This window comes from Vombatus ursinus, unplaced genomic scaffold, assembly GCF_900497805.2.
Source record: "Vombatus ursinus unplaced genomic scaffold, bare-nosed wombat genome assembly UNPS02014791.1, whole genome shotgun sequence".
Classification (NCBI taxonomy): domain Eukaryota; kingdom Metazoa; phylum Chordata; class Mammalia; order Diprotodontia; family Vombatidae; genus Vombatus; species Vombatus ursinus.
The window spans coordinates 69,249,594-69,269,263 of NW_020954569.1; the positions used below are offsets into that span (position 1 = coordinate 69,249,594).

General features: G+C 43.7%; 1 protein-coding gene across 2 annotated transcripts in view; it reads left to right on the forward strand.

The window, feature by feature from the left end:
• MAPK4 (mitogen-activated protein kinase 4) overlaps nucleotides 1-13,629 on the forward strand; it is a 223,736-nt gene extending 210,107 nt beyond the window's left edge. For both annotated transcript variants that reach the window (XM_027868975.1, XM_027868976.1), the window contains 2 exons: nucleotides 3,515-3,716; nucleotides 11,638-13,629. In XM_027868975.1, the coding sequence (XP_027724776.1) occupies nucleotides 3,515-3,716; nucleotides 11,638-12,322 (887 nt within the window). In that variant the 3' untranslated portion in view covers nucleotides 12,323-13,629. The remainder of the gene's footprint in view (nucleotides 1-3,514; nucleotides 3,717-11,637) is intronic.
• Nucleotides 13,630-19,670: the final 6,041 nt, after the last annotated feature.

Below are 19,670 nucleotides of genomic sequence, written 5' to 3' on the forward strand. Positions count from 1 at the left end.
GATGTTGGTGGTGGTGCTGCTGCTAATAATAATCATAGGGCTTTACATTGGTATTACACTTTTAATTTTGTAAAGTAATTGTACATTTGTAATCTTCATTTCCTATAAATAAAAGGATAAAATAAGATAGATTTTTTTTTACCAGACAATAGTATAAGGAACTCCCAATAAAGAAACATCTTCTACCACAGAAGCTTTGCACCTTCTCTGTAGTCTTTTAATGGTCATCTTAGAGAGTTGCCTGGGGGGCATTAAGAGGCAAGATGGCAGTCGTTTTAGTCAGGAGTCCCACCTTTGACCCGTATTGGTTGTGTGACCCTGGGCAAGTTACTAACTTCTCAGTGCCCCAGGCACCCAATTCACTAAAAGTATAGGTTGCAGAGAAGATGTGGATCTGCATTAGTAGAAGAGTTTCCTCATTGTAACATACAGTCGAAAAAGAAAATTTCATTTTATCTGTACAGAAATAGGTGGTACAGTGGGTAGAGTGTTAGCCCTGAAGTCAGGAGGAACCTGAGTTCAAATGTCATCTCAGGTACTAGCTATGTGACCTTTGGTAACTTAACTTTTCTGTGCCTCAGTTTCCTCATCTAGAAAATGAGAGGATTGGATGGGATTATCTCTCAGGTCCTTTCCAGCTCTAAATCCAGGATCCTATATATCCTCTTACCCTTATTATCTTAGGAGCAGGTAAGTGCTGCAGTGGATAGAGCACCTGGTCTGGAGTCAGGAAGACCTGACCCAGCCTCAGACCCTTAGTAGCTGTGTGACCCCAAGCAAGTCACTTAACCCATTCTACCTCAGTTCCTCATCTATAAAATGAGCTGGAGAAAGAAATGGCAAGTCACTCCAGTATCTTTGCCAAGAAAACCCCAAATGGGATGACAGAGAGTCAGACGGAACTGAAACAACTCAACAAGAACATTATTATCCCCATTTGGCAGATGAAAAAACCAAGGGCCCATGGAAGTTAAGCACTTTATCCAAGGTCACAGTGTGTGAGAGACAACACTGGGCCTGGAGCCTCCATCCTCTCACTCCCATTCCAGTGCACTAATACTGGACGCATCCTGATACTTATATATTGTGTGGCTTTGCCAAGTTATCTCTTCTCTCCAACCTTCGATTCCCATTTCTGCAAAATAGAGATGATAATTCCTGCCCTGTGTAAGGCTAGGGGCTATTGTGAGAATTAAATGAGATAATGGACGTGGAAGTTCTTTCTGGTTCTGTAGAAATGTCAGGTGTTGTCATTGAAGCTGTGTAGCCCTGAGATCTGGAGATGCCTGGTTTGTAGTGAGAACGTTGCCCAATCACGGCCCCCTCCCTGCACTCCTTACTGAAGTATCACTGTGTGTCCTTCAGTCCCAGAGTCTTGTGTTACAGAAGTGGCACTGAAGCCTCTGGAGAAGGCCAGCAGTTTTCTGAATCCATTGATTCCCTGAATCATTGATGAATACCCTCAGTAAAGTGATCCAGGACAACAATGAGTGGCAGGTTAATGGCTCCAGGCTGAGACGCCCCTTCTCAGCTTGGCTGCCTCCTCAAAGACTCCTTGGAGGGCAGACAAACCTGAGATTGAGTGTAGGTCCATTCCTGCCTTTCCCCTTGAGTTGTAGTATGATTAGCTACATGATGCTCTAAGCGGCCTTTTCAGAAAGAGGTGAGCTGGTAAGTAACAAGTACAGAGACATTATTGCCTGGGGACCAAACTTGGCCCTGGGATGGCCTGAAGAGCATACTCTCCATCACATTCCAGGGCAAGTCCCATCATGCCAGATGCGTCAGTATCCAGGTACCATTGGTGCTTTCTGTAGAAGGAGAGCAGAGCAGAGCAGAGGAGAGCAGAGGAGAGGAGAGGAGAGCAGAGGAGAGCAGAGGAGAGGAGAGGAGAACAGAGGAGAGGAGAACAGAGGAGAGCAGAGGAGAGGAGAACAGAGGAGAGGAGAGGAGAGCAGAGGAGAGGAGAGCAGAGGAGAGGAGAGCAGAGGAGAGGAGAGGAGAGCAGAGGAGAGCAGAGAAGAGCAGAGGAGAGGAGAGGAGGAAGGGGAAGAAGAAGGGGAGCCTAATAGGCTACCTGCCCTCAGTAAAAGTGTGAAGTGAGCACATTTTGTCCTAAGCTTCTTTTCATTCTTAGTGCATCACTTACCCAGATGCTCACTCAGTGTCCTCAAACTGACCCCTGGATATCCAAAGGCCTTCACTGAAAGAACACACCCAGGCCTACACTCCTCATGCTGAGAAGCACCTCATGCTGAGACCTTTTTCCTCTTCACTCTTCACTCCTCACTCCCACCTCTTCAAAACTTACTCATCCTGTTCCCATTCCCACAGACCTTTGCTTTATGCTTTTTAACATCTGCTGACAAACCCCTGAAATGTGTTAATGTATGATAGCCTAATGTGTCACCCCTCCCAGAAGAATTGCCATTTTTAATAGAGGTTTCCTAAAGATAAAATGCCTTAACCTAAGAGAATTGGTACGAATCTCTAGTGGTGTAGTTTCAGGCACTTGGCAAACTATTGGAAAAGTACTTTTGGGTGGAGGCAGGAAGACTAAGAAAGTGAGACCCAGATTCAAGGCAGAAAGAACTGTACAGTGTTAAAATCAAAAAAGGATTTTAAAGAATTGTAAAGTGTTAAAGTCAAAAAAGGATTTTAGAGATCATCTAGTCCAAACACTTCATTTTGCAGACAAGGAAACTGATGCTCCTAACACTGGTGTCAACCCTCTACAAAATTGTTAAATGGCAAAGTGTGTCCCAGCCTTATTCCCTGCACTTACCCTCCTGTGCATGGGACCTTGGGCAGCTAGATGGCACAATGGATAGAGCACCAGGCTTGGAGTCAGGAAGACCTGAGTTCAAATTCAGCCTCAGACTAGGTATGTGATCCTGGGCAAATCACTTACCTCTCTCAGCCTCAATTTCCTTGTCTGCAAAATGGGGATAATAATAGCACTTACCTCACAGGGTTGTTGTAAAGATAAAATGAGATGATTGTAAAGTGCTTGGTACAATGCTGGGCACTTCATAAGTGTTATATATCCTGATATATAAGCACTGGCTATCATCATCACCATCAGTATGCCCACAAACTTGGCAGCTTAGTAGGGAAGAGGACTGATTTGTCTTTGGTCACACAGCTAGCAAATGACAAAGCCAAATGACCCTGGTCTTCTGATTACCAGGGTGGTCATCTTTCCACTATACCAAGACAGAAATTGAAGGAGAAACAAGGGAAGAAATAATAATTTGGAACTTCAGAAGTACTCACTTAATCCACTATTTTTCAACCTTTTGCAGCCCCTCCATCCAGCATCTGTCCATTCATTCCCCATCCCTTCCATTTCCAGGCAAAGTTTGTCCTTAGTGGAGACTCACTTCAAATTCATTCCTGCCAACCACTTCTAAAGGAAAGTCCCATAGACCCTATATGTTCACAATCTTCTTTTCTCAGCTTAGTAAGGAGCAATCAATGACTGCTATATCCTGGTCTGCTTTACTTCCTGTAGCTGTCGACTTTCTGGAGAAGATCCTGACCTTCAACCCCATGGACCGATTAACAGCGGAAATGGGCCTGCAGCACCCCTACATGAGTCCATACTCATGCCCAGAGGATGAGCCTACCTCCCAGCAGCCCTTCCGAATTGAGGATGAGATTGACGACATCTTGCTGATGGCAGCCAACCAGAGTCAGCTCTCCACCTGGGACAGGTGCAGTATTGTTGGTTTCCAATGCTGTTGTTAAGAGCAACTGTCCTACCTGATTCTACATCCCCCTTCCACCCATCTACCTTACCTTCCCAACCTAACTCCAGGCCACTGGAGATCCTCCTTTTCATTGGTCACACATTCCAGCAGCCTTTGGAAGATGACCTTAGAGCTGCACAGTCCATGTACATCTCTTCCCCCATCCTCAGCCAGGCTCATCCTCTCTGCCTTTCTCCCAGACTGTCACAATCAGGTAAACAAAGTCCATGGTTCTTCTTGCTCTCCCAACTTGTAATTACTTACTATGAGCAAATGGACAGATGACCTTTCTCAAGGCTGAACTAGGTAGCCACTACCTATTTTTATTACTGTCCTCTCCATCTAACTGTCTGTGCTGGGGTGAATAAACTGTCCAACATTCAAACAATATTTCCAGAGTATCTAGAGTGAAAAGAGCCCTGGACAAGGAGGCAGAAGCCCTCCATTCTGATGCTGGCTCTGTCACTCACTAGCTGTTTGACCTTGGGTGAATTGATTAATCTCTCTGAGCTTCAGTTCCTTCTAGGTTGAATGGGGATCATACTATTTGCTCTGCCTACCTCACAGGGTTGTTGTGAAGATCCAACAAGGTGATGGATGTGGAAGCACTTTGAAAACTGTGAAAACACAACACCAATGCAAGCTCTTATTTTTAAGGCCTTGTGCTGAGTACTTGGAAGATATAGACAGGCATGAGACATTCCCCTCCCCCACCTAGGAAGTTTGCAATCCAGTTGATAAAAATGCAAAAGAATAGCTTAAGAAATTGATCACCGACAAGTCTTTCCTGAACACCTCTAACATTCACTTTTAGGCATTCTGGGGAACACGGACAGGAATAAGATACAGCCCTTGCCCTCACATAGTTGCCTTGTGATAGACGTCATGAGCTTGTATGCAGGGGTGTGCTGTAGCCTGCTGGGTCTGGCTCTGAGAGCCAGTTGTTAAATTTTCAGTGTGAGCATTTTTTTAAGTCATTATAAAATTGTGTCCAACTCTCTGTGATCCCATGGGATTTTCTTGGCAAAGATACTGGAGTGGTTTGCCATTTCGTTCTCCAGCTTATTTTTACAGATGAGGAACGGAGGCAAGCAAGGTTAAATGACTTACCCCAGGTCACACAGTGTCTGAGGCAGGATTTGAACTCATGAAGATGAATCTTTCTGGTTCTGACACTCTATCCACTATGCCACCTAGTTGCCCCCAGCTAAGAACCTCAGAAATTGGTAAATGCTGGAAAACTGGGGTTTGATTTGTTGTCTTGTCGATTGTCTAGACTTAAGAAAAGCGATAAAGAAATTGTCAGTAATGCAGATTAAATATAAAAGCGTGCCATGTGTAGCTGGCTGTTAAACATTTCCCAGCACACTCTTGGTTGCACATGAAAAGTGCTACGTGAGTGGTGCAAATGACCAGTGCTGGTACTAAGAGAAGGAGAGCACAGTGGGATGAGAGGGTCAGGAAAGATTTCTCAAAAAAGGCAGGACTTGAACTGGGATTGGGTTTTGAAACCTACGTGGGATAGAGCTGGCAGAGAGAGAAAGGGGAAGGCTTTTCAGGGGATGAACAATCTGCACATTGGTACCTGATCTCTAAGGCAGGCCTATCCCTCCAGTTTTGTATGTCAGAAGGGCGTGGGTGGTTGCACATGGCTTGAAGTCAAGAGGCCTGAATTAAATCCTGGCTCAGATGCCTGTTAATTGGCATGACCCTGAGTAAGTCATCTAACCTTCTGAATCCCAGAGGCTTATGGGGATAAAAAAACTATTACCTACCCTGCAGGGCTCTTATACGGAAAGTGTTTTGTAAACCCTAAAGCACTATACAAACATGAGCTAATTTGAATTTGCAGCTGTACTAAGCACAGGGAAGTCCTTTGCTTTTGATCATGTACAATTTTCCACTTTTAATTGAGTAACCTCAGGAGTTGCCTGTATTAGGAGATACAGGATCTAGGGATTAGCCTTGCTAAGTGTTACCGGTGAGGAAGCTGGCAGAATCTAACATAATGCATCAATGGTTAGCCTAACAAGCTAGACCACTATCCTAATGCCACCAAGGCAGCCAATTAAATCTGCTGATGAGCCAGTCAGCTAAGTTCTGTTCAATGACCACAAATGATGCCCCAGCTCTAGCCAATCACAGTACAAAATCATACCATTGGTCCCAAGGCAAACTGGATGAGAAATGGCAGGTGACTCAGGCTAGAATCATCCCCATCCCTGGAGGGGCTCCTTAAGTAGTGAGCTCCACAAGTTAGAGTGCTGCTATTACAGGTTTGGACAAATGGGCTTCATCTTTTCAGTATGGTTGACTAGATTGCATTTGAGGATCCTTCCAATGCAAAGATTTGAGTATTCTCAGAATTGACTTCTAACCTGATTCAGGCTAAATCTATCCTTGACAGTGGGTAATGAGAAAGAATGAAGCTGTTACTCATTCAAAGAACTGGTTTTACCCACAAGTAAAGTAGTAAATTCTTAGTAATCTGAGGACCATTGCACAGGGTCCCCTTTTAGAGAGAGAAGGAGAACATACCCTCAGTACCTTTCTCTAAGATTGATGACAGCTAGCTAAAAGCAAGATGGGTACCTGGGAACAGAGTCCACTGTGCAATGAAACAGGAAAGGAACTTTAAAAAGATGAGAAAGTGCCAAATTTTACCCAGGAACAATTGTTCCATGGAACAACTCTATTGATTAAAACAAATATAGCTTTAGCAAGTATGAACTGTAAATTCTTCTAAAATCACTCAGGGCTATGCAAGACTCATACTGACTTGGAGGCTTGGCTCCCTAGTGGCCTTGAAAGAAAATGGGGCAACTCACTCTCATGTTTGGTTGCCATGATGTAATTCAGCTGCTTGCTCATAGCTGAGTTCAGAAAGATTCTGTAGCTTGTCTTGGGGATCTATACTGCTACCAATGGCTTTGTTCACATTAGTGCATCTCAACGTTTCTTCCTACATGTTAGATGTTAGAGATATTTGATCCACATGAGAAGAGTCAGTCTGGTAAATGACACAACACAGACACCACCCCCTAGTCTGTAAGCAAAAGACCCAAATTCTAGATCTGACTTTCTGATGCTAGCTTGCTGAGTGACCTTGAGCAAGTTACTTAATCTCTCTGAGCCTCAGTTTCTCCATCGGAAAAATAACAACAAGAATAATATCTGTCTTCTCAACCCCATGGTGAAAGCATTAAGGATATCTTGATCATAATAATGTTTTGATCTCCTCAAAGACCAGGTGCTCCTTAAACCTAGCCATATGTTGTTTTTCCTCAATTGTCCATATGCCAAAAGCAGCATATGCCAATGACGAGGACCAAAGAGTTATGAAATTTAAAAGGAGGCAAAGTTCATCTTTGGCACTTTCCTACCACTTTTTATGTGCCCTCTCCCACTGCCTGCATCCTAACTTGCTTGCTTAGGAGGTGCCCAGCCCTCTCATGCTCCTCTCTTCATGCTTAAATCCCTCTACTGAAACATCTGCCTCTCCTTCCCCCAAGCAAGTCCTCTCCTGAAGGGTCCATTGTTAGAAGAGAATGTCTTCCTCCCCATTCTCCTAATGAACACTGCTACTCTAGTTAGCAGAACAGATCTCATTCTGATTATCTGATTAAAATCTCTTCATGCTAAGGTGTACATGATTGATTGAGAGAACACCATGTGATGTTGAGTTCTAGACCTGGAATGCAGAGACACAGTTTCAATATTAACTGTGTGACCATGGAATTCACCTCCCTGGGTCTTAGTTTCTTCATGTATAAGATAGGGCCAATAAAGCTTGGGCTACCTGCCTAACAGGATTGTTGTAAGGATCAAGTCATATAAAGAATGTAAAAGTGTCTTGTCAGTCTTATAGTGCTCTACCAGTCTAAATAACAAATACCTTTTAACCAGTGTGGTCGAGTGGAATGAACTGTGGGGGCAAAGTACCTGGGTTCAAATCCTGCCTCTGTTGCCCTCTTCCTAGGTGACCTCAGCCAAGTCACAATATTCTTGGGTCTCAATTTTCTCATCTGTACAATAAAGGAAATGAACCATAGGATCTTTGCAATCCCTGTCTAAGAGATCTTAGTCTATGAGACTTTAACTCTCTCCCTTGAGTGGTTTCAGTGTTGAGAAACCTGTTCATTTCAGTTCATTTCTCTAATTGTTCAATGTGGGAGAAAAGAGATTTTTGAGCAAAGAAACCTTCCTTAGGCCCATTGGCTACTTTGGACTCCCAATAAAGCCACACACACACACACTCACACACACACACACACACACACACACACACACCAGCCATCAGAATGACAACCACTTGGCATGCTTCCACTAATAAGTTGTCAGCTCCTCCCTGCTCTAGAGAAATCTCATCAGTTATGACAGTGGTGTTTCGAGGGTTGAGCAAACTTGAGTCTCGAGGTACATAGTTTTTTCCTTAGTCATTCTTTTGTTCCAGACCCCTGGGTTTCCAAGCTCTGTCCTTCAAAGTCTAAGGTTAGAAAAGCTGTCTTATTTTGGCCTTGGTCTTGTGAGCTAAGGATAATAAAATTCCCATAGGAACTGCTATGTGATTTCCAATGAGGAATGGAAATGAGAGTCTTGACATATGCCAGAATGAAATTGAACCTTCTTGGGAAAAGCTCAGTGCTCCTGAGGTTATTCAGCCTTGAGAGATAGTATGGAGTAGTGAAAGGTACACTAGCCTAGGAGTCAGGAGACCTGGGTTTTAGTCCCAGCTCAACAACTAACTAGCTATGTGACCCTGAGTAAGTAATGCCACTTTCTGTGCCTCAGTTTCCTTATCTGTGAAATGAGGGATTTGAATTTAATCATCTCTAGGGTGCCTTTTGTCTCCAGCATTTCTGATTTTATAAGTGCTTGTCTGCTAAATCCTGAAAGGGGAAAGGGTCAGGGATTTCTGGCAGCTCAGGGATTAAAAATAGAAGCAGACATCATTCTGGCAGCTAGAACTCTATGAGGAAGTGAGAACAAGAGACCTAAGTGGGTGTCCTACTACATTTGGGGAACTGACAACTAGTTACATAAGTGAAAGACAATTAAAGTGTCCTTTTGAATCATTTGACAAATGATGGGTACAGGGTAGGGGGTTTCCAAGGGAAGGCTGGGACAGTTTCCTTTTGTTGAGCAGATTATGTTTGGAGAGATATTTTGTTGTTGCTTTTGAAGCCCCTTCATGTGCATCAGAGCAATTCTTCTGGGACTCAGTGACTCATAAATCATGTGGAAAGCTTAGATTAATTAAGAAGCTCTGCCTCCAGCTGCACCCTTTTCTTCACCTTCTAGTCAGTGACCGCCACAACTCTGAGAGACACATAGCTCTGAGACAAATTCTTAGAATCATATATCAATGAGTTAAAAGGTGTTTACTGAACACTTCCTATGTGCCAAGCACAATTCTAAATGCTAGGTATACAAATACAAAAAGCAAGATTATTCCTCCCCTCAAAGAACTTATACACTTACTTTCTTACAAAAGGGAAGAAGTGTGATTTGATCAGGGAATTTATAGGGGATGGTGAGTGAAGGCACAGGGCAATCAGTTTAAGTGGACTTTCCAGGAATCGTATTGTTAAATTTGATTACTATTTCCAGAGCCAAAGATGGAAAAGGGTGGGAGATGGGGATGGGGAGGAAGATGGCTAGAGTGTGGTGTGATGGGTCAGGGGCTGACTAGATACAGTGATCTCTCCCATAGTTAGGAGGTGACCCAACAGTGCATGCTACAGAACCAGCAGGTCAGAGACAGAGGGTGGAGCGACAGCTTTTGTACATCTGGAAAGCTTGTTAGAGATGATCTGGTCAAATCCTTCCTTTTTTATTTTTTTTTTTGCTTTTTAGTGAGGCAGGTGGGTTAATGACTTGCCCAGGGTCACACACCTAATGTCAAGTGTCTGAGGCCAGATTTGAACTCAGGTCCTCCTGACTCCAAGGCTGGAGCTCTCTCCACTATGCCACCTAGCTGCCTCAAATGATATTTTGGAGGTAGTAGTAATACTTTGGCTAGTGGGATGAAGGAAGGAGATGTAATCCTCCCATTTTACAAATTAAGAAATTGACATTCAGAGCAGGAAAGTAGTGCCCACAGCAAATGGAAGAACCTAGACTAGGCCCCCACCTCCTGACTCCACTCCAGGCTGTTTCTTCCATGCTTTTGTAGGTCTTCAGAGCTGGCCTCAGACAAAATAACTAAGTCCATAAAATTTGCCTACCCCTCCCCCCCTTCCTAAACTCTAGACACACCATCTCTCCCCTCCATGTATCTTCACATGCCTGAAATGTGCTCCCTACTCATCTCTACTTCTCAGAATCCAGCACCTAAGACAGTGCCTGGTATCAGTAAGTGCTTTAAAAATGTGTGTTGAATTGCATTCATTTCTTTAAAGATTCAGCTCAGGAGCCATCTCTTCCATGAAGATCTCCCAACTTAGTGCTCTCTCCTGCAATTCACTTTGTATTATACTTATTTGTATGCATAGTGAACCCTAATCCCTCCAGTAGAATGCAAGCACCTTGAGGGGAGGAACATTATTTTTTTATCCCCAGCCTTTAGCAGTGAGCCTTTCACATAGTAGGTATTAAATAAATATTTATTGAATTGTGACCCCATCTTCCCTTCCAGTACTCTTCCTCCCCTTATAGTACCATCTAGGTTCCTTGGGCTTTCCTGTTGCTCCATCTCTTACATCTCTTAAGAAACTCATGCCTGCTATGGGACTTGGATTGAATGTATGGCCTGGTGCATTTTTACAGAGATCCCCTGGTTGGGAACACTACTTAACCCAAAGGAAACAGGGGCTAATGGTGGGGTAGAGGAAATATGGGGGCCTCCCTAGTGTCTCTCATCACCCACAAAGAAAATAGCATGTTCCACTTGTCCTTGTGTATTTTTCAGACATATTCCTTTTCCTATTCACTTACCAGCTATTTTAGTTATACTCCTCCAAGGAGTATGTACATAGCAGGAGCTCAGTTGGTGCTGTCTGCCTGGTTCTTCCTTCCATTCAGCAGTCCTATCTTTCCTGGACTTTAAAGAAACCATGAAAACTGCTAGGGACCTAAAGTCCTTCAGTATCTCCCAAAGATGTCTGTAAGCAATCAGAAAAGATGTACCAAGCACCTGTTCTGTGCCCAGCCATGTACTGGGTACAGTGTGTATGTATTTGTATTATGAATAGGGAGTAGGGAGGGGGACAAAAGAGAAGCCTAAACTCCTTGATTCTGCCTTCAATGAGTTTGCAATTTAGTTGGACTTCAACTCAACCACTGGAGCAGGGGGAAATTCAGGGTGGGGGAAAGGACACTATGCACTGGATTAGAAGTCAGGAGACCCGTGTTGTGGCCTTGGTTGTGTCACTAGCTACTTGTGTGACCTTGGGCATGACACATTGAGAAGTGGCAGGGTATAGTGACCTGATTGTTAGGCCTAGCCTCCAAAATATCTGAGTTCAAATCCTGCCTCAGATCCTTACAGGACTCTTGGCAAATTACTTAAGTTCTCTTGGGCCTCAGTTTCCTCATCTGTAAAATGAGTGGGTTGGACTTGATCACCTATAAGGTCCCTTCCAACTCTAAATCTACAAACCTATGAACATTCCTCTCTCTGAGCCTCACTTTCCCTGTCTATAAAGGGAAGGGAATTAGGTCTCTTCCAGCTCCAACATCCTGCAATTTTGATTTTAGAAGAAGTTATCAAAGAATCATACAAAATGGTATGTATATGAATAGATGTTTAGTGGTATAGTGTAGATGGTCCACAAAGGAGTTAGAAGGGAGAGTTCAGCAATACTTAGTGGCATTTTTCTCTCTAGCAACAATCCCACCTGGTTCTCAGCTTCTTGTTTCATCCTCTTTATCTGTCTTCTCTTAGGTATCAAGTCAGTCTGTCCTCTGATCTGGAATGGAGGCAGGACAGATACCTCGACACAAGTGAGGTGCAGCGGGACCCCCGCGCAGGCTCCGAGTCAATAGTGGAAGAGGTCCAGGTGGACCCACGAAAATACTCCCAGAGTAGCTCTGAACGATTCCTGGAGCAGTCTCACTCATCCATGGACCGAGTGTTTGACTCTGACTGTGGGCGGTCCTGTGACTACAAGGTGGGGTCACCATCCTACCTGGATAAGTTACTGTGGAGGGACAACAAGCCCCATCACTACTCAGAGCCAAAGCTCATCTTAGACCTGTCCCATTGGAAGAAGACAGCTATCACTCCAGCCACTGAGCTCTCCCTAGAGGAGGAGCCATCTAACCTCTTCCTGGAGATTGCGCAATGGGTGAAGAGCACCCAGAGCGGCCTTGAGTGCCCCAGTCCACTCCCTGAGATCCAGGAACGGAGCCTGCCCTCCTCACCCCAGCACCGCAAGGACCCCAAGGAAGGGAACAGTGGGGCCGACCCTCAATTTGACTTAGATGTCTTCATTTCCAGGGCCCTGAAACTCTGCACCAAGCCCGAGGACCTGCCAGACAACAAACTCAGTGAGATCAATGGGGCATGTATCTCAGAGCACCCCAGTGACATCGTACAGACCGAACCCTATCCAAAGGAGAGGTGGTGAAGCTGAGGGGTTTGCTATTCATGAACTTCGCCCTTCTCCTCAGCTGGCTAGGCCACAGCCCTGTGGCATTGCAGACCCAGGCCAAAGGGGAAAAAATGGGCCCTTGTTCCTGGCATGTCAGTCCTTTGCAACAGAGGGTGGGTAGCCTACCCCAGACTTTTTAATCAAAGACAAACAACCCCCAGCCTGTTTTCTGATGCCTTAGGGTTCACAGGACCCTTAAGGGAATCAGTAAATACAAGTGAAATATTGAATCTATTAAACTGCCTTAATGATTGCGCCTTTTAACCTCTGGAATCTGTTTTGAATATAAGTCTAGGGTAACAAGCCTTTCGTACTGGACCCATCAGTTTATGAACACATTCATGGGGGTGAGGGCTTTGGGAGAAGGAAGATGGGAGGGAGGAAAGAGTAGCCATGGGAAGAAGGAAGCCTCCCAAAGAGGAACAAGGCTGCCTGGTTCCTAAGGGGTGCAGTCCACAAACTCACCATCCGCAAAAAGTATCAGAGCCTGAAGGGACACTTGAAATTCTCTAGTCCAATCCCCTCCTTTGACAGATGAGGAAACTGAGGTCCAGAGATGGAAGGTGACTTCCCAAGGGACTTAGTTACAGTGAGTGGCAGAGCAGTAGTAGAACTTAGGCTTCCTGACTCCTAGACTGGCCCTTCATGCCACCTCCTTTGCTGTGGAAATGCTTTCTTTTCAGAATCTAAGGGAAACCGAAGTCCAAAAGATTTCTTCCTCCTTGGATCAGAAGTTGGATGTCTCTCCTTAATAAGCAAGAACAGTCATATCCTATAGTTCTTCTAATACACAAGCGTTTTCATTTGCCATCTTGGGCCAGATACTGAAGCCTCCTGGGCTTCAGACCCAGACAACCTGGAGGTCACTGGATTAAAAAAAAAAAAATACAATCTCCTGACCTCCATTTCCTCTCAATGAGAAGTGGCTCATTTAGTGGTGAAATGGTCCACAAGACAGGGAACCACGTAAAAGCCACTGAATTATTTGTGAATGGTTATTGAACCTAAAGTTCAGTTATTGATGGATGTTCCTAAGGCCAGATTTTGCAGTCTTTACACACACAACACACACACACACACACACACACAAACATACATACACTCAGCCCTATGCATAAGCGGAAGAGGAAGGCAACTATGGGGTGTGATGTGAGCAATAAGATGTGTCAAAAGCCTCTTGCCCCACCCCAAGTCTCTCTCCCTCTGGCCCATAGTGGGCCTGATACCCCACTGTAATAGTTACTCCTTTGGTGTGAAGGCCTCCTTTTATTATTTTTTTGTTTTTTGGGGGGTTTTTTTGTTTGTTGGTTTTTTTTTTTGGTAAGGCAATCAGGGTTGAGTGACTTGCCCAGGGTCACAAAGCTAGTAAGTTTCAAGTGTCTGAGGCTGGATTTGAACTCAGGTCCTCCTGACTCCAAGGCCAGAGCTTTATCCACTGCACCATCTAGCTGCCCCAAAGGCCTCCTTTTAAAATGCAAACTTGTTGCCAAGAAATGTTAACACAGTAAGCCATTATCATCCATTAACACCTCAGCCTGAATTAGTGCATAAGACTAATTGAGTAGAGGGCAAGATCTTTAAGGGACTAAGATTCAAGACAAGCACCTCTCCTGATAGTAGGTCAGGAGAGGTATGAAGTTTGAGGGCACTGTCCAGCAGGCACAACACACCTGGGACCCTAGGCATCTAGGGGTGGTATAGAGGCACCCAAAGTTGTCACCCTTTACAATTTTGCTTGGGTATTTTTCTGCCAGATACCTTCTACCTATATACGTATGTATGTGAGAGCACACACATACACACGTGCCCTATTGGTGTGTGGGTTTGTGTCAGATCTTGTGACCCTATGAGGATACAGGTTCTTGCCTTACCTTGGCCCTCAACCTGCCCCCATCCACAGACTATAGTGGCAGCCCTATTGTCCAACCAGCTGGCAGAAGGCATTCCAGCCTCTTCCCCTCCCAGTGAAAGCTTTCAGGGGAAAGCTCGAAAGCATAGATTAAACCCTAGGATTTGAAAGTAGCTTTGGGAATCACCTATACCTCTGAGCACCTTAAATGATTAACCTGCTTATGATCATTTGTACATGGAAACAAACAATACATGATAGGCTTTTATTTAAGAAAAATGAATTATTCAAGCTGACCAAAACTTTTTTAATGGAGAGTGTGTAAATAGAAACTATTCAAGAAAAGACTATCTATCTACCCCTCACTGGGCCATCTTGTCCTATGTAGGGGAAAAGAGGGTAGGAGGAAATCACTTTTTTTGGTAAAGGAAAAAGCTGCTGTTCTTGACTTTGCGGTTCATATATCACTGTTGTACCAGAATAATTGTTCTTACTACCCATGTAAAAAAATCTATTAAATGTTATTCAACATGATGAAGAGATGTGTTTGCCAGCAATCTGAACCATAACTAAATAGAACTCACAAGCCTTGGTCCCTGCCTCACAAATGATGGCACCAGAAGTGGAGATGAATTTCCACAGAGATCTACAGCCAGGAAGATGGTAGCAAAATCAATTCATTCTTCCTGGGTTTTTATACTGTTGATCTCAAGTCAGGGTTGCTTACAGGAACTGTCAAATCCATAGCTAGACATTTTTGTGCCTGAAGTGGCATGAAACATATGCTCATTTATTTTGGAGAGGAGGCAGTATTGGCAAAGGCTTCAAGACCACTGTTAGGCTGGGGAAGTGCCCCAGTGAGGAGGCCACCAGTGGATTACAGATAGGACTGGGCTGGGAAAAGAGAACACATTTGGGATCCAAAGACCAGGCCTAGAAAATAGGCATCTACACCTTCCCATTTTAATGAATTTTTCCTGCTAGCCAGGGAAGAAACCCAGTTATCTCTATGCTATTGATGATCTGAGAGTACCATCAAGGCCTCCTCTAAATTCATCACTCTGCAACAAAGTTCCAGTCTTCTTGCCCAAATTTTAGCTCTGGAAATCATTATGAACATTTTGTGTAGGGAGAGGAGATCATACCCTGTCCACCTTTATAACAATGTCTGACTGAGTGAGCTGTTGATCAAGCATCGGGCCCACAAGAGATATTTTAACCAGCCTGATACCAGCTTAGCATTGTTATCATGACAATGGATGCTGGATATGTTTCCTTTTACCTACACTATGGTAACTTAACACAAGAAAGAAGTCTTGGGCAGCCATCAGAGTATGTAAAGATTTACTCCTCCACTGGAGACAAGACTGAATCCTCAGACTTCTGTTCAGTGGATTCCTTCTCACGTGAGAAATAAATGGAGGGGAAGAGGGGGAAAGACTCCACCTACAGCCCAGGTGTCCCCCAATGGGGCAATGGCCCAGCATGATTACAGCCCTTACTTAAGGCATTCTTCTGCCCCCAAGCTTCATGACCAGGGTTGGTCCTATAGAAAATCCCCCCCATACACACATATGCATCCCTGCACACACCCCCTCTCCAAAAAAGCCACCTTCCCCTCCCAGGCTTACAACCTGAAACTACACCATTTATTCTTTGGAGTTAAGGACTTGTTCATGTGTTTCCTCTGTACTGGGTGGGATAGCAGACTTACCCAGACTAAATCAAACAAGACAAACAAGAAATAAGCACCTATTATGTACAGACCAATGTCCTAGACCCTGGGAAAGACATGAAGCTTATATGCCACACGGTCCTTGCCCTGATAGAGCTAATAATCCATCATGAGGGGGGAGGGATAAGACACCACTGCAGACCACTGTAATATAAAACACATAATAAATGTATTCGACTTTTTAAAGTGCTATTTGAGATCTGAGAAGAAAGGTATGCCTCACGGGGGAGATGAGAGAAGGCTTCCTGATGGAGGTTGCATTTGAGCTGAGTTTTAAAGAATGAGTCAAAAGACAAAAAAGGGGAGGGAAGAGAGAATTAAAGACCCAGGAAGCAAAGTGAGCAAAGCAATAGAGGGATAGTTTAGAGCCCTATCAGGAGGCAGTTCGTAGATGAGAGTCCTATGAGAAATACCCCTCTCTCTCAAAATAGAATCATGTTCCACATCTCTCATGGTGGAAGAATTTGTGGGGGCCTGCATAGACTTCTGGAATTTGAAGCTTTTACTTATCTCCCAGGTCAAGTAAATGTCATAGATTTTTGGAACTGGAAGAAACTCAAGAAATAGGAGTTGATCACTTCAAGGTGTGGTGCATGCATGCAGCCAATTTATCATTACTTTCACTAACTAGTGTGATGGAAATACTTATTAGACTTACATGTCTCAATGTATCCCATCAAGCTTTTTTAATTAAAATGTACAAACAATACTTTTGTGTAAGAACAAATCACCAACTTGGTTCTTAGAGCCTTGGATAAGCTTTTTCTTCATGCTAGAGTAATGGCAGAGTTTTCTCTCTGTCCAGCCCAAGACCACGTGTCTCCTTCTGACATGGTTATCTGGCAAGTCTCTGTCATCAACCAGTCAGCGCTGCCCTTGATGACCTGCTCAAGTTTTAAGTCCAGAGATCGTAGTAGTCAGCTCTAGTTGGTTCCTAGGAACAAATTGATGGTTGGGGCCTCCAGCAGGGTTTTTACACTTTTAGCTATGGGTATTGCTAAACTGCTTACCACATAATTTTATTGGTAGTTTATAACCTCAGCTACTGATAAAGCTATTTATAATGTTTTTCTAGTCTAATTCGAGGGTCCATATGTTTATCACTTGTTTGTGTGTGCGTGTGTTTTGCCTTTTTTTTTTTGTGAGGCAATTGGGGTTAAGTGACTGGCCCAGGGTCACACAGCTAGTAAGTGTGAAGAGTCTGAGGCTGGATTAGAACTCGGGTCCTCCTGACTCCAAAGCTGGAGCACTCTCCACTGCGCCAACAACTGCTCCTGTTTATCACTTGTTTAAGAACACACACAAGTCTATTACATCAGATCACCCAAGTGGAAGGTGGGTAGATGGCACAGTGAATAGAGCACCAGGCCTAGAGTCAGGAAGACCTGAGTTCTAATCAGGCCTCATACTCTTACTAGCTGTGTGACCCCGATTTGACTCAGTTTCATTATCTGTAAAATGAGCTGGAGAAGGAAATGGCAAACCACTCAAGTATCTTTGCCAAGACGCCAAATGGCATTATGAAGAGTCAGACACAACCGAAATGACTGAACAACAACAAACCACTCAAGTGCTTATTTTTTCTTTTTTTTAAGGCAACTTTTAGAAAAACAACTTACCCAGAACAAAATCAATCACAAAATGGAGGGTTGAAACAAAATGGAGTTAGTGACACTAACTTGACAAACGTATTACTACTATCTTATTAAGGTGCTAAAACTTATTCTCACAACATCTTGAAAGCCCTGTCTTATCAACTAGAAGAAAAACTTTCACTGGCTGGGATAGGAGAAGCACAGAAAAGAAGGGAGGGTGAGGACTGGACCAACCCTTCTCTATCCACTATACCATGACACTTCTCTTCTGGGCTTAACATTATCTACCTGTGTGACCCAGGATTACATAACCAGTATTAGTCACAGGTAGGACTTGAGCCCAGGTCTTCCTGATTCTGAGGCCAGCTCAACATCCACTATAGCAGAGGTGTCAGACTTGCAGTCCACGTGGCCCACAGAACCAGATTCAAATGTAACTGGGAAATATTTACCAAAATAAATAAAAATATAATAAAACATAAATAATACTACATTTTAAAACTAAATCAATATGCAGCCTGCAGGGATTCTTATGTTCAGTGTAGTGGCCCAGTTTCCATTTGGATTTGAAACAATTGCCTTATTCCACATTGCAGAAAAGCAAGGTTAAAACAGGAAGTAAGGATGCATAAAACCAGTAAGTAAAGCATGTGAACAAACCCAGGGGAACTTCTGAATCATGGTAGGCACAGCAATTCCCCTTTGGTCAACTTTCTCATTATATAAGCATATAGTCACATAGTTAATAAATTTTATGGCTATGGTCCACGGGGTCATGAAGAGTCAGACGTGACTGAATGAGTGACCAGCAAGAAGGAAGTGTGGATGATTCTGTGAAAATCCATCTCTACTAACAGAAAAAAAAAATCTCCACATCTACGTCTCAAAGCAAATGCCCTACTATTCAAATCTTGGGGAAGATGTGGCCTATCTAGGTCAGTGTTTTTTAGGTCCAATATTAGGGCCCAAGTCTCTTAACGCCAAGTCCAATGCCCTTTCCATTGAATCATGCTGCCACTCAATTAGAAGTAGACTAAGGGCACTGAATGCCATTTTTGGAGGTCACCCACAGTTACTGCTTGTGGCTTTGACTCATAAGATCACTGGTCTAGAGAGGCCAAATCTTCATATATGGAGATTTTTTTTTCTGTTAGTAGAGATGGATTTTCACAGAATCATCCACACTTCCTTCTTGTTACTCCAAGCTCTTCTATCCTCCACTATTTCTCAGAGTCTGTCCAAGTTCATAATTGTTGTCTCCAGGATGTTATGTATCTGCCTCATCCTCTGCATCCTCTTTTCTTTTTGCCTTCAATCTTCCCCAACATGAAGGTCTTTTCCAATGAGTCCCATCTTCTTATTATGTGGCTAAAGAATTTAAGCTTCAGCTCCAGTATTTGACCTTCTAGTGAATAATCTGAATTAATTTCTTTAAGTATTGGCTGATTTGATCTTGCTGCCTGAGATACTTTCAAAAGTCTTCTCCAGCACCACAATTCAAAAGCATCCCAGTCCTTATGACTCATGACACAAACGTGAAATAAGTGAATGGGAGTGGGGACATATTTTGTGAGCATGGAACAAAACAAATCTAACTGACCCCCATGGTCAGTAACTGACCCATCGTTTTAGCCTTCTTACCATTGTCTTGCAAAGTACTTGGCAAACCAACTGGGAATATAAGCTTTCATTGGTAGGAATTAAATCAATTTCCAAATGGAGATCAGCCAGAACAACCTTCAAGGGGCAGCTAGGTTTTGTCGCAGATAAGCTCCAGCCTTGGAGTCAGGAGTACCTGAGTTCAAATCTAGCCTCAGACACTTGACACTTACTAGCTGTGTGACCCTGGGCAAGTCACTTAACCCCAATTGCCTCACCAAAAAAAAGCAAAAAAAAAAAAAAAAAGAACAACCTTCAAGAACAATGTCATCTGTCTCCAGAACTGTAAGTCAGAATGATCTCTATGTGATCCTCTGCTCCCCAACCAGTCCAAGATACAAGTGTCCAGCAGGCTGGCCCTGTTAACTAAGCTAAAGTAGAATCTCATAAATAAAAACAATTCAGCGGACATGAACTCTTCATTTTAGCCACCTGCTTAAATACCTCTTCCAAATGCTATCCCAGAGCTGCTAACACAAAACACAA